General features: G+C 41.8%; 1 protein-coding gene and 1 non-coding gene across 2 annotated transcripts in view; one reads left to right on the forward strand and one right to left on the reverse strand.

The window, feature by feature from the left end:
- Window positions 1-23,457, forward strand: part of ANXA4 (annexin A4) — a 65,066-nt gene that overhangs the window by 38,143 nt on the left and 3,466 nt on the right. Inside the window, exons 3-12 of the mRNA XM_053587136.1 lie at window positions 137-224; window positions 4,712-4,806; window positions 8,059-8,172; window positions 9,367-9,457; window positions 10,767-10,846; window positions 12,253-12,309; window positions 15,186-15,279; window positions 18,896-18,991; window positions 19,546-19,604; window positions 21,752-21,874. Of these exons, the coding sequence (XP_053443111.1) occupies window positions 137-224; window positions 4,712-4,806; window positions 8,059-8,172; window positions 9,367-9,457; window positions 10,767-10,846; window positions 12,253-12,309; window positions 15,186-15,279; window positions 18,896-18,991; window positions 19,546-19,604; window positions 21,752-21,874 (897 nt within the window). The remainder of the gene's footprint in view (window positions 1-136; window positions 225-4,711; window positions 4,807-8,058; window positions 8,173-9,366; window positions 9,458-10,766; window positions 10,847-12,252; window positions 12,310-15,185; window positions 15,280-18,895; window positions 18,992-19,545; window positions 19,605-21,751; window positions 21,875-23,457) is intronic.
- Window positions 18,334-18,408, reverse strand: LOC128585208 (small nucleolar RNA SNORD28). The gene has a single exon (XR_008379938.1). It is a non-coding gene; the product is annotated as a small nucleolar RNA SNORD28 (small nucleolar RNA).

Below are 23,457 nucleotides of genomic sequence, written 5' to 3' on the forward strand. Positions count from 1 at the left end.
CTCTCATGGTCACTGCTGTCCCCCAGCACTTAATACAGTCTGGGCCAGGGTAGGTGCTTAGCATATGTTAGTTGAATGAGATCCTCCATACTGGTGAGGGTCTGCCTCTCAGTCGTGTCATTCTCTGTGTACTCAGGCAAGCAAAGGAGGTACTGTCAAAGCTGCCTCGGGATTCAGTGCTGCCGAAGATGCCCAGAGCCTGAGGAAAGCCATGAAAGGGCTCGGTAAGTGTCCCACTGGCAGGGAATCCTCCCTGGTGCACTGCACATCACAGTCACACAGGAAGGTGCTGTGTCCCCTGGCAACTGTGAGTGGGCTTTCCTTTGAAAAAACACACGGGAACAAATTGAGTTTTCAAGACAAATTACATAGAGAGAGGCATTCTTCGCTTTCATAAAGAATTTTACATTTAATGCACTCATTATAGATTTCCCCAGTTGTTTAAATCTGCTTTGAAGTACATTATCAATCTGTATATAAAACTCTAGAAATGTATTTGTTTTCCATTTAGTGCTGGTATGTGTATAATGCCAAAAATTCACAAAGCAGCTTCAGAAACACTATCTCGCTGGATGTGTGCCACAGCCCTGTGATTTAGTGAAAGGTGTTCTTATTGTTACTTTATCCCCCTTTTACAGATGTGAAACAGCCCAGGGAAGCCAGGTAACTCTCACAAAGTCACATATAAGTGGAATTGAGCGCTGGCTCACATTTGGCAGGGCCTGATCTCAGACTTAGGCCTGACAGCTTGAAGTCTGCATTCTTTCCCTGTAGTCTCTGTGCTTGTTATAGGCAGTGCAGCTATGATAGCACTGACATGCAGTGTGTGGAGGCCAACGTGAGAAGGCTGGAAGTGTCTTCCAGGGTGCTACCTTCCAGTTAGATCGCTGTGGGCCAGGGCCTCATGCTGGGTAGGCACCTGGTCTAGTCCCTGGCTCTAAAACTTCCTAGGTGGACTTTTGACCAGAGAAGTATCCCCTGGTTCTTAGCTGCCATTAAGAATCTCCTTGAGATTTGGATAAAAACAATCGAGACTGGTGTGGTGGCTCACACCTATAATCCTAGCACTCTGGTAGGCCAAGGCGGGTGGATCACCAGAGCTTAGGAGTTTGAGACTAGCCTGAATAAGAGCGAGACCCCATCTCTAAAAATAGCTGGGCGTTGTAGTGGGTGCCTATAGTCCCAGCTACTCAAGAGACTGAGGCAAGAGGATTGCTTAAGCCCAAGAGTTTGAGGTTGTTGTGAGCTATGACACCACAGCACTCTACCCAGCATGGCAGAGTGAGTCTCTGTCTCAAAACAACCAAACAAAAAACCAAAACCAAACAAACGAAAACTTGACCATAAGACACCTTATTTCCTAATCTTTTGGTCCAAAAAAAGAGTTCATTTTACTTTGCCTCAATGCTTCTAACAGTAACAACAACAGTAGCAATCATAGCAAACATTTATTAAGCTCTGGCACAGAGACTCTGGCACAGAGACTTTCATAAGTTATCTATTTTAATCCTGGCAGCAGCTTATCTTACTGTTGAGACGTTGTGGTGTGGGGAGATTATCTAACTTTCCCAAGTCTCATAACTAGTTAAGTGGTAGAGTCAGGATTCTAGGCAATTCCTAGAACACTTTTCCTCCATCTTACATGGTCATGTCTGACTGTAGAGCTAGAGGTTAAGCCACTGTTCCATCCTGCTGCCTACTTCCGAACAGAACATTGTACTGGATCTATGCATCTTTTTTCTCACTTTCCCTTGTTCATAAATAAAAGGGAAAATATATGGGGCCCACCATTTTTTTCCAGGTTATCCTAATTCTTTAGTATACAGTAAGAACACCCTAATTCAGATCATGTACCACATGGCATTCAAAATTCTCAGAATAGGAGACATTTGGTCCAACCAACCCTTTTTCATTGCCTGGTGTGTATGGGCCAGTGTGAGGCCAACTGTTGGAGGAGACAAGGACTATAAGAGCATGTTCTCATGGCCACATAGCCAGCTGAGCCATGCACAGGTAGAGCTAGGGTCAGTTTATAATATGAGAGTGATAGGAGGGGCACTAATATGATCCCACTGGGGTTCACAGAAAGGAGGTCCCATTTCATTGGGGGCATCAGACAAAACTTCTTGGAGGATGCAGAATTTGAAATGAGTCTTGGAAGATGAGTTGAATTTCAATAAACAGAGTTAAGAGAATTATGTTTTGGGTGAACAGAAGAGCATATGCCAAGGCCTAGGGCGGTCACGGTAAACACATGGAAAGGCAGCTTGTGGCAGGAAGTACTTACAAAGCAGGAGTAGGCTGGTTGGGAGCTTCCTGAGAAAGCAGGTAGTAAAGGGATGTCCTGGGGTACTACTGTGACACGCGCAAGAGTCACAGACATGGGGAATGGAGGGGGCTGGGGAGGCACATAAACTAACAGATGGGTAATAAGGAGGTCAGAAGAATGAAGTGCTATAGAGTTGGGTAAACACAACAATCCAAGAGCCAAGTCTGTGGACCTGGCCGCCTGGTGTCCTTTTATGCAGATGCTCACAGTGGTGAATGGGATGGTAGCTCTCATGGGTCTACAGCACCTGAGGTAAATCCAGCAGGCAGTGGGAAGCATTTGTGTACTTCTGAGCAGGGGAGAGACGTTATGAGAATTTTTATTGTTAGGGAAATAAATTTGGGAAGACCAATTAGAAAGTAAGAATTACTGAGGCAAGAGAATCGCTTAAGCCCAAGAGTTAGAGGTTGCTGTGAGCCGTGTGACGCCACGGCACTCTACCCGAGGGCGGTACAGTGAGACTCTGTCTCTACAAAAAAAAAAAAAAGAAAGTAAGAATTAGCAGATTTTTGCAGTTGTCTTAGAAGACACCCTGAAATCCTGAGTTGAAGCGGTAGTGGAAGGAATAAAAAGAGGGGAAGAAAGCAAAAAAACAAAAGGCAAGATTTTCCATGACTTGGCAGGAAGTTTGAATGTGAAGGAAGGGAAAGAGTAAAAAATAATAATAATAATAATACGCTCGGCATCTGTAGCTCAGCGGTTACAGAGGTGGCGGGTTCGAACCCAACCCAGGGCCTGTCAAACAACAATGACAACGGCCACAACAACAATAAACAAATAAATAAACTGCTCACTCCCATTTCCTCTAAAAAAAAATAATAATCAAAATTATTTTGAGGATTCAAACTTGGAGGAAGTATGGTGCCTTTCATAGAAACAGAAAGTGAGCAAAAGATGAGTAAAACCTTCTGCCCCAGCTGAGAGTGCTGAATGAGAAAAGGGTGGTTATATCTATTGTTTCCCACCCTTTTTGAAATAAGAACAGAAATTAGGTCCTTAAGGCATATAAACTTTAAGTTCTTAGGGCCGGGCATGGTGGCTCATGCCTGTAATCCTAGGACTCTGGGAAGCTAAGACGGGTGGATTGCCTGAGCTCACGGGTTTGAGACCAGCCTGAGCATGAGTGAGACCCCATCTTTAAAAATAGCCGGGTGTTGTGGGAGGCTCCTGTAGTCCCAGCTACTTGGGAGGTTGAGGCAAAAGAATTGCTTAAGCTCAAGAGTTTGAGGTTGCTGTGAGATGTAACACCACAGCACTCTACCTAGGGCAACAAAGTGAGACTCTGTCTCAAAAAAAAAATAGTTCTATAGCTTCCTCTCTATACCTCACATTTTTCTGGATCTTGAGTTTTGCAAAGAATAATATGGTAAACCTATATTTTTTCATTTATTTCCAAATTATTTCAATAGAATCACTTCTGTAACCCATTATAACTCTCATATAACATAGACAACGAGGAAAACAGAAAACTCACCAAACGTGAACATCTAGCTGTTAAAAAGACAAGGGACCAACTGGGAAAATCAGAATAACATTCTCTTTGTAAAAGCTGCTGTAAGAAACAGGCAAGCAAACTTTAGGATATTTTAATTTGTAATTCATAACATAAAGTTTTGGTAGAATGTTGTGTCATAGGAATTTTTTGGCAGTTACATAAGGGAAACTATTTGAGTTCAGGAAAGGTAGATTGGAAATAAAAAACCCAATTACAGGGGCGGCACCTGTGGCTCAAAGGAGTAGGGCGCCGGCCCCATATGCCGGAGGTGGTGGGTTCAAACCCAATCCCGGCCAAAACCTACAAAAAACAAACAAACAAAACCCTATTACAGATTTTAAAACACAGTGAATGCAGTGAACAGCCAGTTTAAACTCTGCAAAATGCCAAGTCAGTGAATTAAAAGACAAATTTTGAGTTGTTTCAAAACTCAAAGGAAATGATAAAAAGACAAAAATGAGGAGAGTAAAGGCAAGAATATAGGAGAACCAAAAGATGTGAAAGGAATTCCAGAGGAGGGGGAGAAGAATTACGCTGGTCAGCATTTATTGAAGGTTTAGTAAGTGCTGGGCACTTAATTATCTCATTTGATACTTGCAGCAACCCAGGGAGGGAAAGCGCTATGATTATTCACGTGGATAAATATAGAATCTAATGCTTAGAGAAGCTGACTGTTTTGTTCAATGGTAAACAGCTAATTAAAGGAGAGGCTAAGATTCAAATCTAGCAACTGTTTCCCAATGAAATAGGCAAACTCTCTGAACAAGGACCTCAACTCTTAGAAAGCCCTCCATGTGTGTTTGGGTAATGCCAATGTCTGCAGTGGAATCCATGTTCTCATTCCTCTCTCAAGTCACACTCATTCACTATTCTCTGCTCTGTCCCAGGCACCGATGAAGACGCCATTATTAGAGTCCTTGCCTACCGCAACACTGCCCAGCGCCAGGAAATCAGGACAGCCTACAAGACCACCATTGGCAGGGTAGGCCTACAAGAGCAGCTCACCCTCACCCTAACCCTAACCCCTTCTGCTCTGTGGCAAGGCAGGGACTTGGCAGGTTCTCTCTGATCTAGATTCCTGAAGTGGCCCTGTGTTTTCAAAGGTGGATCCTTTGTCTTGTTTAAGATGTTCCCAGAAAAAAACAAAAACAAAACAAAACAAAAAAACACAAAAGGCAGTTTCAACTTGTGTTTTCCCCACCATATGTAAGTATTCTATGATTCACAGACCCCAAGGCCAAGCTTGCTCCCTTCCCACCAGGGTCCTCGCAGGGCCTTGGTTGTTGAATGGGCTCAACTATCACCTTTTTGAGCACTGGTCAAAGCTGAGCTTCCAGAGCTGCTTCCCTGGCCTTGATGGCTTCTTTTAGGCCACTGTGGACAAAGCCTTCCCCAAGTGACTAACATGTTTACATCCAGTTTGTTTAGATCAGCGGTTCTCAACCTGTGGGTTGTGACCCACAGGAACTATATTAAGAGGCCATGGCATTAGGAAGGTTGAGAACCACTGGTTTAGATAGACTGTCCTAGGATGGAAGGTCTGTTTGGACTCTTCCACATGAACGTGCTTGTAGCATACATTTATTCAAACTTTAGAGTGGGGCTTTATGTGGTTGCATGTATGTGTACTTTAGTAGCTTATGCATTCAGATGTTATTCACTTACTATGCTTTTTCCCTTTCATTTGAATCCCACACCCTCCGGAACCATCTCTCTCTCTTTTTTTTGAGATAGAGTCTCACTTCGTCACCTTTTGTAGAGTGCCATGGCATCACAGCAACCGCAAACTCTTGGGCTCAAGTGATTCTCTTGCCTCAGCCTCCCAAATAGCTGGGACTACAGGCACCCGCTACAATGCTGGCTATTTTTGGAGATGAGGTCTTGCTCTTGCTCAGGTTGACTTCTTATATTTTATTTCCTTGCTTATTATTTTTATTTCTTTGTTTTTGTTTTTTTTTGCAACAGAGTCCCACCCTATGCCCTGAGCAGAGTGCAATGGTATCACAGCTCATTGCAACCTCAGACTCAGGCTGTGGGCATCCTGCTGCCTCAGCCTTCTGAAACCATTACGATTATAGGCCCTTGTCATGGCGCCTGAGGTTTTTTCATTTTTTTAGAGTCGGGGTGTCACACTCGTTCAGGTAAGTCTCAAACTCCTGAGCTCAAGCAGTTCTCCCTCCTCAGCCTCTCACAGTGCTTGGATTAGCAGTCAAGCTGGTTTCTAACTCCTGAGTTCAGGTGATCCACCCGCCTAGGCCTCCCAGAGTGCTAGAATTATAGGCATGAGCCACCACGCCCGGCCAGGAATCATCTCTTTTATCTTCATTTTCAATAACTCATTTAACAGAATCATTCCACTCAATTTTTCCACATTATTGAAAACTCATAAATGTGTTTATCAAGAACCTTTATATTGAGGAAACATCAACGAATGTCTCCACACGTTAGAGTACAGTAGCTCTATGTTGCACATTTCTGTCCTCAAGATACTTTTATAAATAGGCAAACTGAGGCTGCTTCTCAGAGACAATATTAAACTGCTAGGTAGGGGGGGGCTGGCTCAGCTGTTCCTGAGAGGATCTATGTGCAAACCTTGACTAGGCATCCATCCCAGGAGGGAATGGGATTCCTGTGATCAGAATTGCTCTGTTTTCCGGACATTTAAAACTCTTCTCCATCCCCAAAGAAATTCAATAATACAAATAGGTATGAACATGCACGTTTTGTGTGAACTAGAGACCTACATGGTGTTGCCACACACATTCAGGATCAATTGATATTAGCTTTACAACTAAGCTAATCAGATGCCAGTTGGTTAAGATGACCAACATTAATGAATTAAGCACTAATTTGTTCATTAATTCATTCACTATGTATGATATAAGATAAAAATATGAATAGTAGATTGAAATGAAGTGTTGGGTAATCAGGTTTGTTAGAATCAGAGATCTGGGTTTGAATAGCTTGGCTCCTTATTGAGCTATTAAGTCAAATGATCTTAAGCAGATTTTTAAATTCTCTGACCTGTGTTCTAGGAGGAAATGAGAATAAATATCTTTAGCATTGGGACCCTTGTCCATATAATTATATTTATCTTTAGGAATTCAGTTGTAAAAAATAATTCTGAATGATCACAAAGATAAAACTATATACCTTGTATGTATAACAGTAGAAAAATAGAAGCAGAGGACTTGTTAAAGAAATTATATTGCACCTATATTTGAAATCTCTGTAGCTGTTACAAATGTCATAGGTGAATACTGACTTGGAGATGTATTCAGGATATATTGTTAAGTTAGAAAATACATTTAAGTCAGTGTCTACAAACATTTTGGCCTCAAGGCCCCTTTACACTCTTAGATTATTTTTGTTTTTGTGGATTATATCTATTGATATTTAAAATAATAGAAATTAAAACTGAGGACATTTAAAAGTATATTTGGGCTGTGTGGAGTGGCTCACCCTGTAATCCTAGCACACTGGGAGGCTGAGGCAGGATTGCTTGAGCTCAGGAGTTCGAGATCAGCCTGAGCAAGAGCAAGACCTTGTCTCTACTAAAAATAGAAAAATTAGCTGGGCATGGTGGTGAACACCTATAGTTCCAGCTACTTAATAGGCTGAGGCAGGAGGCTTGAACCTAGGAGTCTGAGGTTGCTGTGAGCTAAGCTAATGCCATGGCACTCTAGCCTGGGGCAACAGAATAAGACATTGTCTCAAAAAAAAGTATATGTATCTGTTAACTTAGTAAAAATAATATAACATTTTTATGAAAAATAGCTATATATTCCAAAACAAAAGAAATTATGGATAAGACTGGCATTTTACATTTTGCAAGTCTCTGTAATGTCTGGCTTAATGGAAGACACCTGGATTCTCATAGCTGCTTTTGCATTCAGTTTGTTACAATATGTGGTTTCGGTTGAGGTATTTGAAGAAAATCTGCTCTTGTACAGATATCTTGTTGGTAAAGGGGGGAGAATTTTCATAGCCTTTTGACATAATTGTTGATAGCCTTAGGAAATCTCCGCTGTACACTCTCATGAGAGAATGACAGTGAAAAGGAGACTATGTCTTATTGTTATTATGGAGACAGTTTCAAGAACTGTCAAGTTATCAAGAACCTTTATATTGAGGAAACTGAGCCCCTAGAAGGGTCTTGGAAACCCCAGACGCCCCTGGACCCACCTGGAGAGTTACTGCAGAGGTTAAGCAGAGTGGCTTTCTTGTGTTGCAGGACCTGATAGATGACTTGAAGTCAGAACTGAGTGGCAACTTCGAACAGACAGTAGTGGCAATGATGACACCCACTGTGCTGTATGATGTGCAGGAGCTGCGGAGGGCCATGAAGGTTGGTCTGCGTTCCTCTCTCGTGCCCCTGGTGCTGTTAGTACAAACACTAAGGTGCTCTCTCCAGAAACTGGGACAAAGGCCTTCTGAGAGTGGGGAGAATAAAGTATAGGAGAAAGATTTCCTGTTGCTTATGTCAGCTTGAGAACATTACACTCTATTACAGCAATTACAATTTAAAGGTTGTTTTCTAAAAGAAGTTACAGAATCATTTCCTGCTTCCTGGGCTCAAAGGGGAGTGCTTACAGTGGCTGCTTTGGGTATAGTTGCAGAAACTTGTTGTGTTAGCTATTTTTGAGATATGTAAGTTTGTGACTGATACCAGGGGACCTCCAGGCTTAGAACTGACAAAACTGTTCTTGTCCTCCCTAGATGACCAATCAAGTATGTTCTTGATGGGGTCTGCTAATTTTTTTTTTTGGATTTTGGCTGGGGCAAGGTTTGAAACCGCCACCTCCAGCATATGGGACCGGTGCTCTACTCCTTGAGCCACAGGCACCACCCGGGGTCTGCTAATTTTTAATCACCAAATATGAAATGCAAATCTAGGTAGTCCCTGACTTAGGATGGTTCTATTTGCAAGTTTTCAACTTTACGATGGATTTATCAAGCTGTAACCCAATTGTAAGTTGAAGAACATCTGTACAATTCCCCTCCTCAACCATGTCTTTAAGTACTTAGCTTTGTGAAAGGTTCTGGGCTAGGCTCTGGGAAAGCAGGGAGGTGACAGAGTCTTTGCCAGAAGGGTCTGCCCTTCAGAGAAAGAACAGAGGAGGTCAAGGAAAGATTAAGCCGGCAGAGAGCAGAAACTGTATCTAATCTGGCATAATAACCAACACATAGTAAACAATCTATAAATATTTGTTGTTACTAATAATTATTATGGCAGACACACTGGATTTGAGTCAGGACAATTAAAAGTTAGTAAATTACGTTGCTGGAACACAGTGTGCTGTCCTTATTGCCTGCAGATTCGTGGCCGTGTTCCTTCTTCTTTTTTTTCTTTTTTTTGTAGAGACAGAGTCTCACTGTACCGCCCTCGGGTAGAGTGCCAGTTCGTCACACGGCTCACAGCAACCTCTAACTCTTGGGCTTACACGATTCTCTTGCCTCAGCCTCCCGGCTGTGTTCCTTCCGTGTCTGGGACTCGGCTTTGTAAGCTGGCTCAGATGGCCCTCTCTGGTTTTGTGTTTAGGGAGCCGGCACAGACGAGGGCTGCCTGATTGAGATCCTGGCCTCCCGGACCCCTGAGGAGATCCGACGTATAAACCAGACCTACCAGCAGCGTATGTGACATCCTCAGTGGCCCCAGCTCAGGGTTTGCTGTGATTTGAGAATGAGGCTAACAGTGGGTGGCTCTTCACTGATTAGACCCTCTTTGTAGAAACACAGACCAGGAGGGATCCTATGTGCCTCGCTCTGCTGTGAGGCAGATCCCTGTCTCGGCAAATGGCTGACTGTTGGCTTCTTAAGACTTCTCACGTGGGCTCCACGCCCATAGCTCAGTGAGTAGGGCACCGGCCACCTACACCAAAGCTGGCGGGTTCGAGCCAGGCTCAGGCCTGCTAAACAACAGTGAGAACTGCAACCAAAAAATAGCTGGGCGTTACGCGGGCGCCTGTAGTCTCATATTAGCAAGCAAAGAATCGAAGGTGCGTGTTAAAAATGGTGGCACACCCAACTTAGAAAAAATAGTGCCACGAGCAAATCTTAGTATTCCAAGAAGTGGTCTGGAGGGGCTGTCTGTCCCAATCTCTTACCTCCAGACTGGACTGTATGTCCTACAGCCATCTCAGAATGATAGACATTTACTCCCCTCTTAGAAACCTCCAGAGGGTGATACATAGAAAAAGCCTTCAAAAAAAAAAATAAAATGCATGCCTTTTTGCCCTAAGAATGTAACAAAAACTACACAAAGATTTAGATAAATTATGTTGCTGGAACCCAGTGTGTTGTCCTTATTGCCTGATTAGGTTTTTCCTAAGTTATCTGTAGTCAGCATGTATTACTTTTGTAGAAAGAAAAACAACCACAATAAGAGCTTTTTGGTAAGTTTTCAGAGCAAGAGATTCTAAACTTTGGGGGTTTGTAGTTAGTACCAGGAGCCCAATGTAGGTTTTCTCCCCAAAGGGCTATGAAGTGTTGGAGCCTCTCTTGGATAACATGTGGGAACCTCTCCAATGAGAGATATGGTGGAAAAGGTGCATGCTGGGAGTTGTGTCTGACAGTCCCTCCCTGCCCCTACAGACGGGTTCAGAAGTCCCGCTCTGACTGCAGTGCAGTGGCCCTTCCACAGCTGCTGTTGCCTGTGCATCTCTGAGAACCACATTTGGAACGGACTCTGGACAGTAGGAATCAGAGAGGGAGGATTTCAGCCCCCAATTATCTTATTTCGCTATGATGACAAGATAAACTTAACCATTTTACCAGAGATTTTGAAAAATTGTGTGTGGCATAGAAAATCTCTTGATGAGCTTCTTTGGTAAACAGGCTGATCCTGAAGGGATCAGGATGAGGGAGTGCTTCAGAGTGAGGGAGACACAGTGTTGGCCAAGATTCTTTATTCTCATGTTGCTAATTTCACTCTCTTACTAGACTATGGACGGAGCCTTGAAGATGACATTTGCTCTGACACGTCATTCATGTTCCAACGAGTGCTGGTGTCTCTGTCGGCTGTGAGTTACTGCTTCTGTTAGCTGCTCCTGATGGAGGGAGGATGGGTTTTATCAACAGGCTCCCCCTTACTAGCCTTTCTCATCCTTTCAGCCCCCTAAATGTGGATTTCTCCAGGTGTTGTTCTTGGGCCTTTCTGTTCTTTTATGTCTTCTTCAGAGACTCTGGGTAGTCATGTAGGTCCATTTGTTCTACTTTAATTCAATATTTACATGCACTTAATGCGTGCCATGCAACCGGTTGGGCAGGTGGGCTGGTAATTCTAGAAGCAAGGTGGAAAAATGAACTGGGATTCTATGTTGGGAGGAGTTTATATTTTATTTGGACAGCAGCAGGGAACCACCAAAGGTTTGGGAGCATTTTCAGAAGAGTAAGATGATAATGAGGTGTGGGGTGAACAGTGGCAAGCACCTGAAGGCTGGGAGACCATGTAGGAAGTTACTGAGTATCCTAGGTGGGAAACCAGGCAGAACCGGGCTAGGTGGGCCAGAGGTGACTTCTCTTTTCTGAGACATTTCACATCCTTTCCCAATGCATCCTTTTCTCTGGCCTCCTTCTTGAGCTCAAGACTTGTTTCTTGCTGCTTTTTAGATGTTTCCTTATGGATATTCTACTATCACCTCAAATTAGTTCTCCTAAACTCATTTTTTCCTCCAAAGCAGCTCTTCTTCCTGACTCTGCTATTTCTCTTAATATTGCTGCTGTTCTTCCAGCATGGAAAGCAGAATGCTGGAAGTTCTCTCCAATTTCCGTCTCGTCTCTGACATTTACTTAACAATACCTGCCTGTTTTTTTATTTCCTTCCCATTTTTCTTTTCCTCCCGTATTTACCACTCTGATGAGCCATGCCTAGACCATAAAATACCAAGACAGTATAGGAATAAAAATAGTCTAAAAAACTTGAGGAGAGTAGCCCGTTTCATTTCTCTTTAGCACTCCTCCGAGTCCTCAACCCTGTCCTTTTGTGAGCTGGTGTGGATGGGGGTAGGGAGGCATTTTCATGTGCTCCTAGAGTCCCACTGCAGATTCTCTTGACTCACTCTGCTCCTAGTCTCTTTTTGGCAGAAGTTGATACCACAGAGTTGCCAATTAGGAAGGCACAGGGGTGTGGGGTGGAGGGGAAGGCAAGGAGATAGTGAGGGAGCAGCCATTGTCCTTCGCCTTCTACTGGCAGAGACGCCAGGCATCATGAGAGGCCACATTGAGACTAATGTCCTCTAGGCACAGATAACAGCTAATGCAGGCACAGAGGACATCCGTCCCTCCTCCCTAGGTCCCAAGTCCCAGTCTTTGTTGCATTTTGGCTAATTACCATGTCCTTGGGTTCCCAGATCTTCTGTCTTAACTGTGCCCCCAAATCCTCCTAGACACTCTCTCATTTTTTTTGGTTTGTTTTTCTTGTCCTCAGGGAGGTAGGGATGAAGGAAATTTTCTGGATGATGCTCTCATGAAGCAGGATGCCCAGGTTAGTACAACTATAGCTTCTTCCTTCCAGTTTTCTTCTTTTTTGCCAGTAAGACAGGCCCTAATTGGTGGAGGACCTCTTATATGTTTTAGTGTATATTAGCCAGGCTGGGACATATTATGAAAAAAGAATAGATTCCCATAGATGGCCTTTAATAATGGAGTTTTTTTATTTGTTTGTTTTTTGTTTTTTTGAGACAGAGTCTCAAGCTGTTGCCCTGGGTAGAGTGCTGGGGTGTCATAGCTCACAGCAACCTCAAACTCTTGGGCTCAAGTGATTATCTTGCCTCAGCCTTCCAAGTAGCTGGGACTACAGGTGCCCGCCACAACACCTGCCTATTTTTTCGTTATAGTTGTCATTATTGTTTGGCAGGCCCAGGCTGGATTTGAACCTGCCAGCTCCAGTGTATGTGGCTGGCACCCTAGCCCCTGAGCTATAGCCATAACAGAGGTATTTTTTGCAGAGGTATCTGGTATAGTGCTTGCTGTAGCACTGGACATCATTATATAAGCACCCCCAGGTTCCAGGTTTCTTGACATTGGGTCCATTGTGTGGCAATGCCAGATAACCACTGAATGCCTTCTGAATCACTTGGAGGTGATTGCTTTTTTCATTCTGCATTTTTGCTTCCCCAAAGAGAACATTTATAGAACCTGTGCAAAACAGTGTGGCACAGTATATATCCTGTTGGGTAAAACTGGTAGCAAACTCCAAGAATTAGGTGTTTCTCTGGTACCCAACTCACTGATGGTTGTCCTGGTGCCAACCCTGGTCTAATCAGCTATAGCCCAATAACTAATTGGATGAGGCCCACCCACAATAGAGAGAGGGGTCTGCTTTACTCAGTCTACTGATTTTAATGTTAATCTCATCCAAAAAAAATAACATAATTAGCCAGAATAATATTTGGCCAAATATCTGGGCACCTTGTGGCCCAGTCAGCTTGACACATAAATCATCCATAAGGAGTCACAAGCCTGTTGAGATTCAAGTTTAAGAATAAATGACTTAGATTAACTTTTTGAGCCTTTTCAGCTTTAAAACTTTGTGATTTTGTTAATTGACTCTAAAGCAGTGAGGGGATTAGAAAAAGAAGTAAAGAAACAGAGGCATAGATGGTGATGAGCCCAATGAGCCACAATCTGTGTTAGTAAAAATTGTTTACAGCAGTGTTTTTCAAACTTTTTTATCTCATGCCATACTTAAACCTGTATTTAAACTTCCATAGCATACTTAAATTAAGTTGCTAAAAAAAAAAGAGAGAGAGTAAAAAAAGGATATACTTACTATGCTTTGATCTTCTTAAATTAAAATATTAAATTAATATATTAAAATAATTTAAATTATTAAATTAATATATTAAAATAATTTAAATTATTAAATTAATATATTAAAATAATTTAATTAATGATCTTTAAAAGTTTTCGGCTGGGTGCGGTAGCTCATGCCTGTAATCCTAGCACTCTGGGAGTCCGAGGTATGTGGATTGCCTGAGCTCACAAGTTCGAGACCAGCCTGAGCTAGAGTGAGACTTTGCCTCTAAATATAGCCGGACACTGTGGCAGGTGCCTTTATCCCAGCTACTTGGGAGGCTAAGGCAAGAGAATCTCTTGAGCCCAGGAGTCTGTGGTTGCTGTAAGCTGTGACTACAGGGTACTCTACTGGGGTGAAAAGTAAGACTCTGTCTCAAAAAAAAAAAAATTATTTTTTCACAGGACACCAAAGATCCTCTTATGGCATTCCAGTGTGCTGTGGCATTACCAGTTGAAAATCAATGATTTAGAGAAATTTAATAGGCCAGCTGCTTATTATAAATCAAAGTTCTGCTTTATCAATAATTGAGTTAAAATGAGCAGAATCAATTTCTTGTATTTCTGTTGGGTGGAATGTAAGCAATTACCATGGTTCTACTATGAGATAGATTATTCTAGAGAAGGACTGTCCAATAGAACTTTTTGCAAAAATGAAAACATTCTACATCCACAGTGGCCTGTATGGGTGGCCATTGGCCACATGTAGGTAGTCACTGAGCACTTGAAATGTGGCTAGTGTGGGGGGTACACGTGTACCTTTGACTCAAGTGGTACAAAGCAGTCCATGTAATCAAAACATGTGTACCCTTGTAATATACTGAAATTTAAAAAAAGATTGCTGAAGGCTTGGTGCTTATAGCTCAGTGGTTAGGGTGCTGGCCACATACACTGGGTCTGGTGGGTTTGAACCCGGCCCAGGCCTGCTAAATAGCAATGACAACTACAGCAAAATGCTGGGTGTTGTGGCAGGTGCCTTTAATCCCAGCTACTTGGGAGGCTGAGGCAAGAGAATCACTTAAGCCCAAGAGTTGGAGATTGCTGTGATACGATGGCACTCTACCAAGGGCAACATAGTGAGACTCTGTCTCAAAAGAAAGGAAAAAAAGATTGCTGAAGCTATAGTACAGTGATTTTCAACCAGTGTGCTGCAAAAATTTTAGAGATCATAAATAAAATTATTTTTGAAAGAAAAAAAAAGAAATGTGGCCAGTGTGACCACAGAGTTAAATTTTACATTTTATTTAATATTAATTAAAATTTAAATAGCCACCTGAGATTAGTGGCAACCCAAGTCTAGGGCATTCCGTTTAGTTCTTAAAATAGAACCAGGGAGTCTGCCTACAGGGAACTGCTCATGTTGTCCTGATGCCAGAGAGATACTATAGCATCCTGGTAGGTGTATGCCTAAGGAAGAATCCTGAGTCATCTCCACTAAGCCCCATCACTTCGATTACCAACAAAATAATACAAATCCAGCCGAGCTCTTTGAAGATCTGGAAATATTTGCATATGTCCTGGTGCATCCTTTTTGGTGCTTTAAACTTGTGCTTCGTTTGGCTTCAGGACCTGTATGAGGCTGGAGAGAAAAAATGGGGGACAGATGAGGTGAAATTTTTAACTATTCTCTGTTCCCGGAATCGAAATCATCTGTTGCATGGTAAGGCACTTACTTCACTGCCAAAAGAAACTATTTGAAAGAGAGTAAAAACTGCATTACTCATAATTAACTGTAACCTTTTCTTTTCATTTGGTACAGAGAACTGCTTGTACTGAACTGTCTTAGATTGTTACCTTGGAAATGTATGGGTCCAATGATGTGCCAATTTCTGAAAGATTAATTATGAATAATTAGCAGAAATACAATGTATTCATAGAAGCTTCGTATTCCCATTACTAAGAAACTTACCTTCATAGTCAGTCCTTTTTCTAGAGTAGCCCCAAGACTTTCATTTTAATTGAAGAAAATTATCTTGAATACAACAGGAAACAATAAAATAGAAACATTGGTTGATATTTATTCCTGTTTAACATCCATGCTGCAAAGCTAATAGAAGTGATTTCTTTAGGAGTTATGTTGCATAATATGAATCGTGGATAATTTCAAATTTTATTTCCTATGTGTAATGTTTCTAATTGGTTTCTGATAATTCTAAACTTTGTAATATGCTGTTAACTTCTCTGGAGGAAAGATAACAATTATAGAGTATTTTTGTCAGATTTATATTATTCTTGTAAACAGTAGGAAGGGTTTAATAAGATATTCCATCTTTTATATTAGATTTTTAGTTCTTTACGTACATAATAATTTCTTTTTTTGAGACAGAGTCTCACTTAGTTGCCCTCAGTAGAGTGCTATGGCATCACAGCTCACAGCAACCTCAAACTCTTGGGCTCAAGTAATTCTTTCGCCTCAGCCTCCTGAGTAGCTGGGACTACAGGTGCCCACCAGTCACCTGGCTATTTTTAGAGACCAGTTTCACTCTTGCTCAGGCTAGTCTCAAACTCTTGAGCTCAAGCAATCCACTGGCAACAGCCTCCCAGAGTGCTAGGATTACGGGTGTGAGCCACCTCGCCCAGCCCTCATACATAATAATTTTATAAACCCACTATGGCCTTATAATCATACCTGCTGATGCCACGAGCAGTGGCTCACGCCTGTAATCCCAGCATTGTGGGAGGCTGAGAAGGGAGAATTGCTTGAGCTCAGGAGTTCGAGACTCGCCTGAGCGACAGTGAGACCCCGACTCATGAAAAAAATGGAAAAACCCAGCCAGGTGCCCCAGCGAGCGCCTGTAATCCCAGCGGTTCTGGATGCTGAGGCAGCGGACTGCCCGCAGCCCAAGTCTGAGGTTGCGGTGAGCTACCATGCCCACTGCACTCTGCTCAGGGGCATAGGGTGGGACCCTGTCTCAACAAAAAACAAACAACAACAACAACAACAACAAAAAAGTAAAGAAATAAAAAAAGCAACAAAAAAATCATACACGCTGTTTTACAAAGCTTTCAAAAAATTTGAGAATGAGTCTGCTAAATTGAAAAAATAAAGTAACTGAAAAGTACACAGATGTCACAATTGTTATTTCAGATATTCCACAGTGATAAAAAATAGGATACTACTCCTGTAGATAAATATCTTGGGCCACCATTAGAATCACCAACTTCTGATTGCCTTTCCTTGCAAGATTACAAATAACACAAATCTCCCTCTGGTGGTATTTTCCAAGAACTTCAGATCCCCAGAAGCCCATTTAGTGTGTAAATACATTTGTAATAATTTTCACTTGTGGGCACAAATCCTACAGTTGGGCAATTATAAAATATGTTTGTAAGCCACAAGGAGGAAATGTCTTAAGCATTATCTGGATAAAGAAAACTTCGTAATTTTCTCCCCAACCAGCAATAATAGGGAGGATTCCCAGTAAGGTTTTCTTAGTGCTTTTTTAGCTTCTATGTTAAACATATCATGGGCATTGTTTCTTGCAATATCCCAAAGTAGTAGTCACGATTTCCCCCATTTTACAGTGGAGAAAACTGAGGCGTAGAAAGTGTGTCATGTAGATTCTTTAATTCCAAACAACATACATTGACTCCAATTTAAGTGAGAAAAGAGGAAATAATACAAAATGGGACAAGAGGGAAAATGAAAAATAATGGTAGCTCAGGTGGTGCCTGTGGTTAGAAGGAGTAGGGCGCCGGTCCCATATGCCAGAGGTGGTGGGTTCAAACCCAGCCCCAGCCAAAACTACAAAAAAAAAAAAAAAAAAAAAACTGGTAGCTCACGAAATTGAATGTAGAGATGAACAACTTCAGGAAGAACAGAAATCAAGGCAATTCTGGGGCTCTCAATAGAAGAGAGTCATGGATTTTATTTCTAAGGCAAAGTTTCTGAAGTCTGTTCTCCATTAAAAATACTGATTCTTGAAGCCCCTCTACAGACTGGTTGAATTAGAATCTCTGGGAGTGATGACCAGTAAGTTGAACAGGTTTCCCAGGTGATACTTAAATTCTCTGGCCCATAAGTTCTCTTATGTTCTCTGGGTAAAGATGACTCAGTGCTTCTGACCATCCCCATGATGGTCAATTTTAAATGTTTTAAATTCCCAGGAGGGTAAGTCTAATAGGTCCTGACTGGGTGAACTGCTTACTTCTTTGACAAAGGTTAGAGTGTATGTTGTTAGGTATGGGTGTTCCTTGATTGATAGCCTTGTGAAAATCACATTGATAGAAGTGAGGCACCCATAGAAGATAAACAAAGCAGACACTTGCTGTGAGAAGATTCCAGAAGGAGACAGAAGAGAAGAAAACACACTTATCACATTCAAAAATACTTGGCAAAAATGGCTGGGAGCAGTTGCTCATGCCTATAATCCTAGCGTTCTGGGATGGCTTGAGTTTAGGAGTTCAAGATCAGCCAGAGCAAGAGCAAGATCCCATCTCTCCCAAAAATAGAAAAACAAGCCAGGCATAGGGGCACACGCCTGTACTCCCAACTACTTGGAAGGCTGAGACAAGAGGATTGCTCAAGTCCAAGTGTTTGAGGTTGCTGTGAGCTAGGATGACACAGTGGCACTCTACCCAGGGTGACAGGGTGAGACTCTGTCTTAAAAAAAAAACAAAAAAACTTGGCAAAGGAGCAAAAATTTAATTATGTTAAAGTCTGTTAAAAGATGCAACCATCTGTTATTAAATGTGACTCCATTTTTTTTTACACTGCCATCAGAACTCCAACATGCTACTAACTATTGTACCTCACAGAGCATCAGCTTAACCATTCAAATAATCTGATGTGACTCAGTTTTGAAGAGGTCAAATTGCTTAGTTTTGGTTTTCTTTTAAAACCCTGACATAAACTTGACTTTATGAACTTCTCTAGTTGTAAAGAGCCAGAAGGAAGATGAACACACAGGTGATTGCCAAGGTCAAAATTACAAAAAGACACATTCTGCTTACTGAGGAAACAATGAGAAAAGAAAGCAAGTGTCTCCAGAGTTCATGTCCATTTTGTGTGTGAGAAAACGGGGTCCCAGATAAGGGGAAGGACTTTTCTAACGTCCTCCAACCATCACAGTGTTTCTTCTTCCTCACCTCAGGCCCATTCCACTATGCTATATCCTTCCTGGGTGTTTGCCCACATTGTTGATTAGTTTCTTCTTGAAATATACCAAAGAATAAATAGTGTAGACTAATTTAAAAAATGCTTATTCTTGTCACAAATTTTAGTTTCCTCTATTCTTTTTTAATTATTGATAATACCATTTTGTTATTATGTGTAGTGTTCGATGAATACAAAAGGATATCGCAGAAGGATATTGAACAGAGTATTAAATCTGAAACATCTGGTAGCTTTGAAGATACTCTGCTGGCTATAGGTAAGCTGGTAGGGGGCAGGGAGTGAGAAACAAATGTGCCTAGACTTTCCTCCTTGTTATTCATTTGTTGTCATAGAGATACAGAATTTCTTTTTTTAGAGATAAGCTACTTAAATCACTCTTGGTGCATTCCAGAATTTTAAACAAGAAATATTATATACAAGTTGACTGCTATTGTGCCATGTGATTTATATATTTTATATCTCGTATGCCTTAATGGTCATCATATGGGAAAGATAATACTGTACTAGCCACATCTCGCAAGTCTGTGAATGGTTAGAATTAATAACTGTTTCATATGGTAGAGATGGCAATCATCATTTTGAAACTATATGCCACCTTACACTTTAATAACATTTATTAATTACTTCTCCAGGGACTTGATGATTAATTGAGGGTATTTTCTATGAAAATGCATAGCCTATGTTCATCAAGCATTTGGCTAAAATTTCTCCAGCAAAGCAATATTACTTGAACCCATGTAGAAACTGAGGGAACAACAGCCACTTTCCCCACAAATCTTATCTATAATCTTTTCATTTTTTTCTCTACAGTTAAGTGTATGAGGAACAAATCTGCATATTTTGCTGAAAGGCTTTATAAATCGATGAAGGTAAATGGCTTTGCTTATGACATATGAATGACTTTGGCATGTATTGTAGTATCCCATCAAATTTCAGCCTGAAATATCTGATTCAATTTATCAAATATTTTACTGAGTGCCTGCTAATAATAATACTGGGTGATATTAATATTGAGTACTTAGGATGTGTGGATCACTGTTAATAATGCTTTATATGTATACATGTAGATTAATTTTATCCCCCTGCCTCTATGGGGCAGTTACTATTATTAACTCCTATTTTACAGATAAAGAAACTTAGGGAAAGAGAAGCTATGCAGTTTGCTCCAGGTTCTCAGTGAGGAAATGACCCAGCAAGGATGTAAACTCTGGTAGTCTAGCTCCAGGGCCCATTCTCCTCACCCTTCCCTGTTTTCTGTGCAGGCACCCATGCTGGGAACCATGAGAGGTGCAGGAAATGTAGTCCTTTCAGAGACCGTCTAGCCTTATAGGGAAGGCAAGTATATGCAAGACACCAATAATACAAAAAAAGAAGGCTGAGGCAAGAGAATCGCTTAAGCCCAGGAGTTGGAGGTTGCTGTGAGCTGTGTGATGCCACGGCACTCTACCTAGGGCCATAAAGTGAAACTCTGTCTCTACAAAAAAAATAAAATAAAATAGGGGCGGCGCCTGTGGCTCAGTCAGTAAGGCGCTGGCCCCATATACCGAGGGTGGCGGGTTCAAACCCGGCCCCGGCCAAACTGCAACCAAAAAATAGCCGGGCGTTGTGGCGGGCGCCTGTAGTCCCAGCTACTCGGGAGGCTGAGGCAGGAGAATCGCTTAGGCCCAGGAGTTGGAGGTTGCTGTGAGCTGTGTGAGGCCACGGCACTCTACCAAGGGCCATAAAGTGAGACTCTGTCTCTACAAAAAAAAAAAAAAATAAAATAAAATAAAATAAAAAAAAGAATGTAAGATAGCAGTTAAGGATCCAAATATGATAGGAACAGAGAAGAAAGGGTATTTTTTTCCCCCAATTAGGCAGGGGAGGCTCTGCAAAGAATATATGAAGAAGTTGGGGTATTTGAGCAGGAACTTCAAGAAAGTTTTACATCTCTACATACAATAACTAAGAAAATGCCATGAAGGCTACGTTGAACAGTTTGATGAGAATATTTCAGTTGTATATGAAACCAGCACATTGTACCCCTTGATTGCACTAATGTACACAGCTATGATTTAACAATAAAAAAAAAAAAAAGAAAGTTTTACATCAAAAGATTTTACAGCCTCCGCTCATGTGGCTCAAGCGGCTAAGGCACCAGCCACATACACCTGAGCTGGCGGGTTCAAATCCAGCCTGGGCCCGCCAAACAACATATGGCTGCAACCAAAAAATAGCCTGGCATTGTGGCAGACGCTTACAGTCCCAGCTATTGGGAGGCGGAGGCAGGAGAATTGCTTGAGCCCAGGATTCGGAGGTTGCTGTGAGCTGTGACACCACAGCACTCTACCCAGGGTGATAGCTTGAGGCTCTGTCTCAAAAAAAAAAAATAAAAGATTTTACATGGGCCAGGCGCAGTAGCTCATGCCTATAATCTTAGCACTTGGGAGGCCGAGGTGGGTGGATCACTTGAGCTCACGAGTTTGAGACCAGCCTGAGCTAGAGCAAGACCCTGTCTCTAAAAATAGCTGGTCTTTGTGGCAAGCACCTGTAGTCATAGCTACTTGGGAGGCTGAAGCAAGAGAACTGCTTGAGCCCAAGAGTTAGAGGTTGCTGTGAGCTATGATGTCAGAGCCCTCTACTGGGGGCAACAAAGTGAGACTGTCTCAAAACAAAAACAAAAACAAAGATTTTACATGATAAGGGATAAGGGAGAGGGATGGTAAGGCTGAGAAGGGAAGAATGCCATTCCAGGGGAATGGCAGGTCAGACAGGCAGGCTGGACAGCACAGGTGGCTCTTGAGAAAGGCAGAGGGGTATGTCTTCTCATCAGAATATAGGGTGTTGGAAAAGTAAGCTGTGGAGAGCCTTGAATGCCGTGGTAAGGAGCGAGGATATTCCTCAGGCCTCCAAGGTTGTGGCACAAAGGATACTATCGGGAAGAGTCATCCCTAGCTTTGCCTTGAGAGACTAAAGAAGACACTCTCTGAATCTCAGCTCATTGATAATGTATGTGGGATCTTGTTTTCTTCCTTAGGGCTTGGGCACAGATGACAACACCCTCATTAGAGTGATGGTATCTCGAGCAGAGATTGACATGATGGATATACGGGAGCACTTCAAGAGGCTCTATGGAAAGTCTCTGTACTCTTTCATCAAGGTAGGTCACCGCAGCCTCGGGCCAAGGGAAGGTACTGAAGAGAGGGTGGGTCTGACCTCAGCATTTAGCGCTTTGTCCTCTCTTCTTGGCATATATTATTCACTTTAAAAATGGTACTCCATTTACCTCCAGTCTCTCTCCTTTCACACAGACATTTAAACCTTTACCAGGATAGAAAGTTGGAAATATTTGCCTTCTAAATACAGTAATTATTTCATGCTAACCCCAGAGAAAGATTACATTTTAATGAATACTTTTAAAAACACCATTTCCTTGTCTACCCAATTATCATAAAAGATACGCAACTGAATCCAGAGTCCTATGCAGGGCCTGCTGGAAATATGGGAAAGCATTTTAATTAACCTGAATGGCTGTTCCTTACCTGGCACCAGACTTCTAGGAGTCTAAGATGTCATGGGAGAGATAAGAAATGATTCATATCCCAGCACTGTGGGAGGCTGAGGAGGAAGAATCGCTTGAGCTCAGGAGTTCGAGACTTGCCTGAGCGACAGTGAGACCCCGACTCATGAAAAAAATGGAAAAACCCAGCCGGGAGCTGAGGCGAGTGCCTGTAATCCCAGCGGCTTCCGGAGGCTGAGGCAGGGGGTGCCCGCAGCCCGAGTCTGAGGTTGTGGTGAGCTACCACGCCCACTGCACTCTGCTCAGGGGCATAGGGTGGGACCCTGTCTCAAAAAAAAAAAGTAAAGAAATAAAAAATAAGCAACGAAATAAAATAAAAAAGCCAAAAAATAAAAATAAAGAAATGATTCATATCCCTTAAAACCCCTCATTACAAGGATTTTGCTCTTGAAGAATCCAGAAGAGTCTCATGGATATGAACTGAAATAAATTTCCCTGGAAACTGGGGTTGCCTGCGCAAGAAACTTCAAATCAAGATTTGATTTGTAAATTAAATATTCTGAATCCTACTCAGAACTTGGAGAGGTACTATTAGGTGATTTGAGCTATAGATTTTGTTACTATGTCTACAAGGCATTGAGGAACAGGTTTCTGTTAACTTGTTTCTATTTCTGTCCAGGCTACAAGGTAACTATTTTGCAGAGCTGAACTATAACTAGCTTAAAATTCAAGGATGACCATAAATGAAGTTATGGGAAAATACATTTGTTTCATATAATACAGGGTTAATATACCTATATTAAAGAGCTTTTACAAATCACTAGGAAAAAGGAGAAACACCCAAGAAGAGCAGCAGGCAAAAGGATATTAACCGTGCATTTCATGAAAGATGAAACACAAAAAGCCAAAAATATATAGAAAATATAGAATCTAATATTTAATGAATTTCAAATAAAAATAAATCATCATTTTTTTTTTAACCTATTACCTTAACAAAGTATAAAGATAATAACCAGCATTGGGAAGTCTTTAAGGAAAACTCCACTGTCTTGTTTAACGGAGGGACTGTAAACTGTAAACCCTTATTTAATAAGGGTTTGCAATTCAGAATTTATGAAGAACTGCTACAACTCTCCAACAAAAGACAACCCAATTAAAAAACTGGTAAAGGGCTCAGCACCCATAGCTCAGTGAGTAGGGTGCCAGCCACATACACTGAAGGT

The sequence above is a fragment of the Nycticebus coucang genome, chromosome 4 (genome assembly GCF_027406575.1).
Source record: "Nycticebus coucang isolate mNycCou1 chromosome 4, mNycCou1.pri, whole genome shotgun sequence".
Classification (NCBI taxonomy): domain Eukaryota; kingdom Metazoa; phylum Chordata; class Mammalia; order Primates; family Lorisidae; genus Nycticebus; species Nycticebus coucang.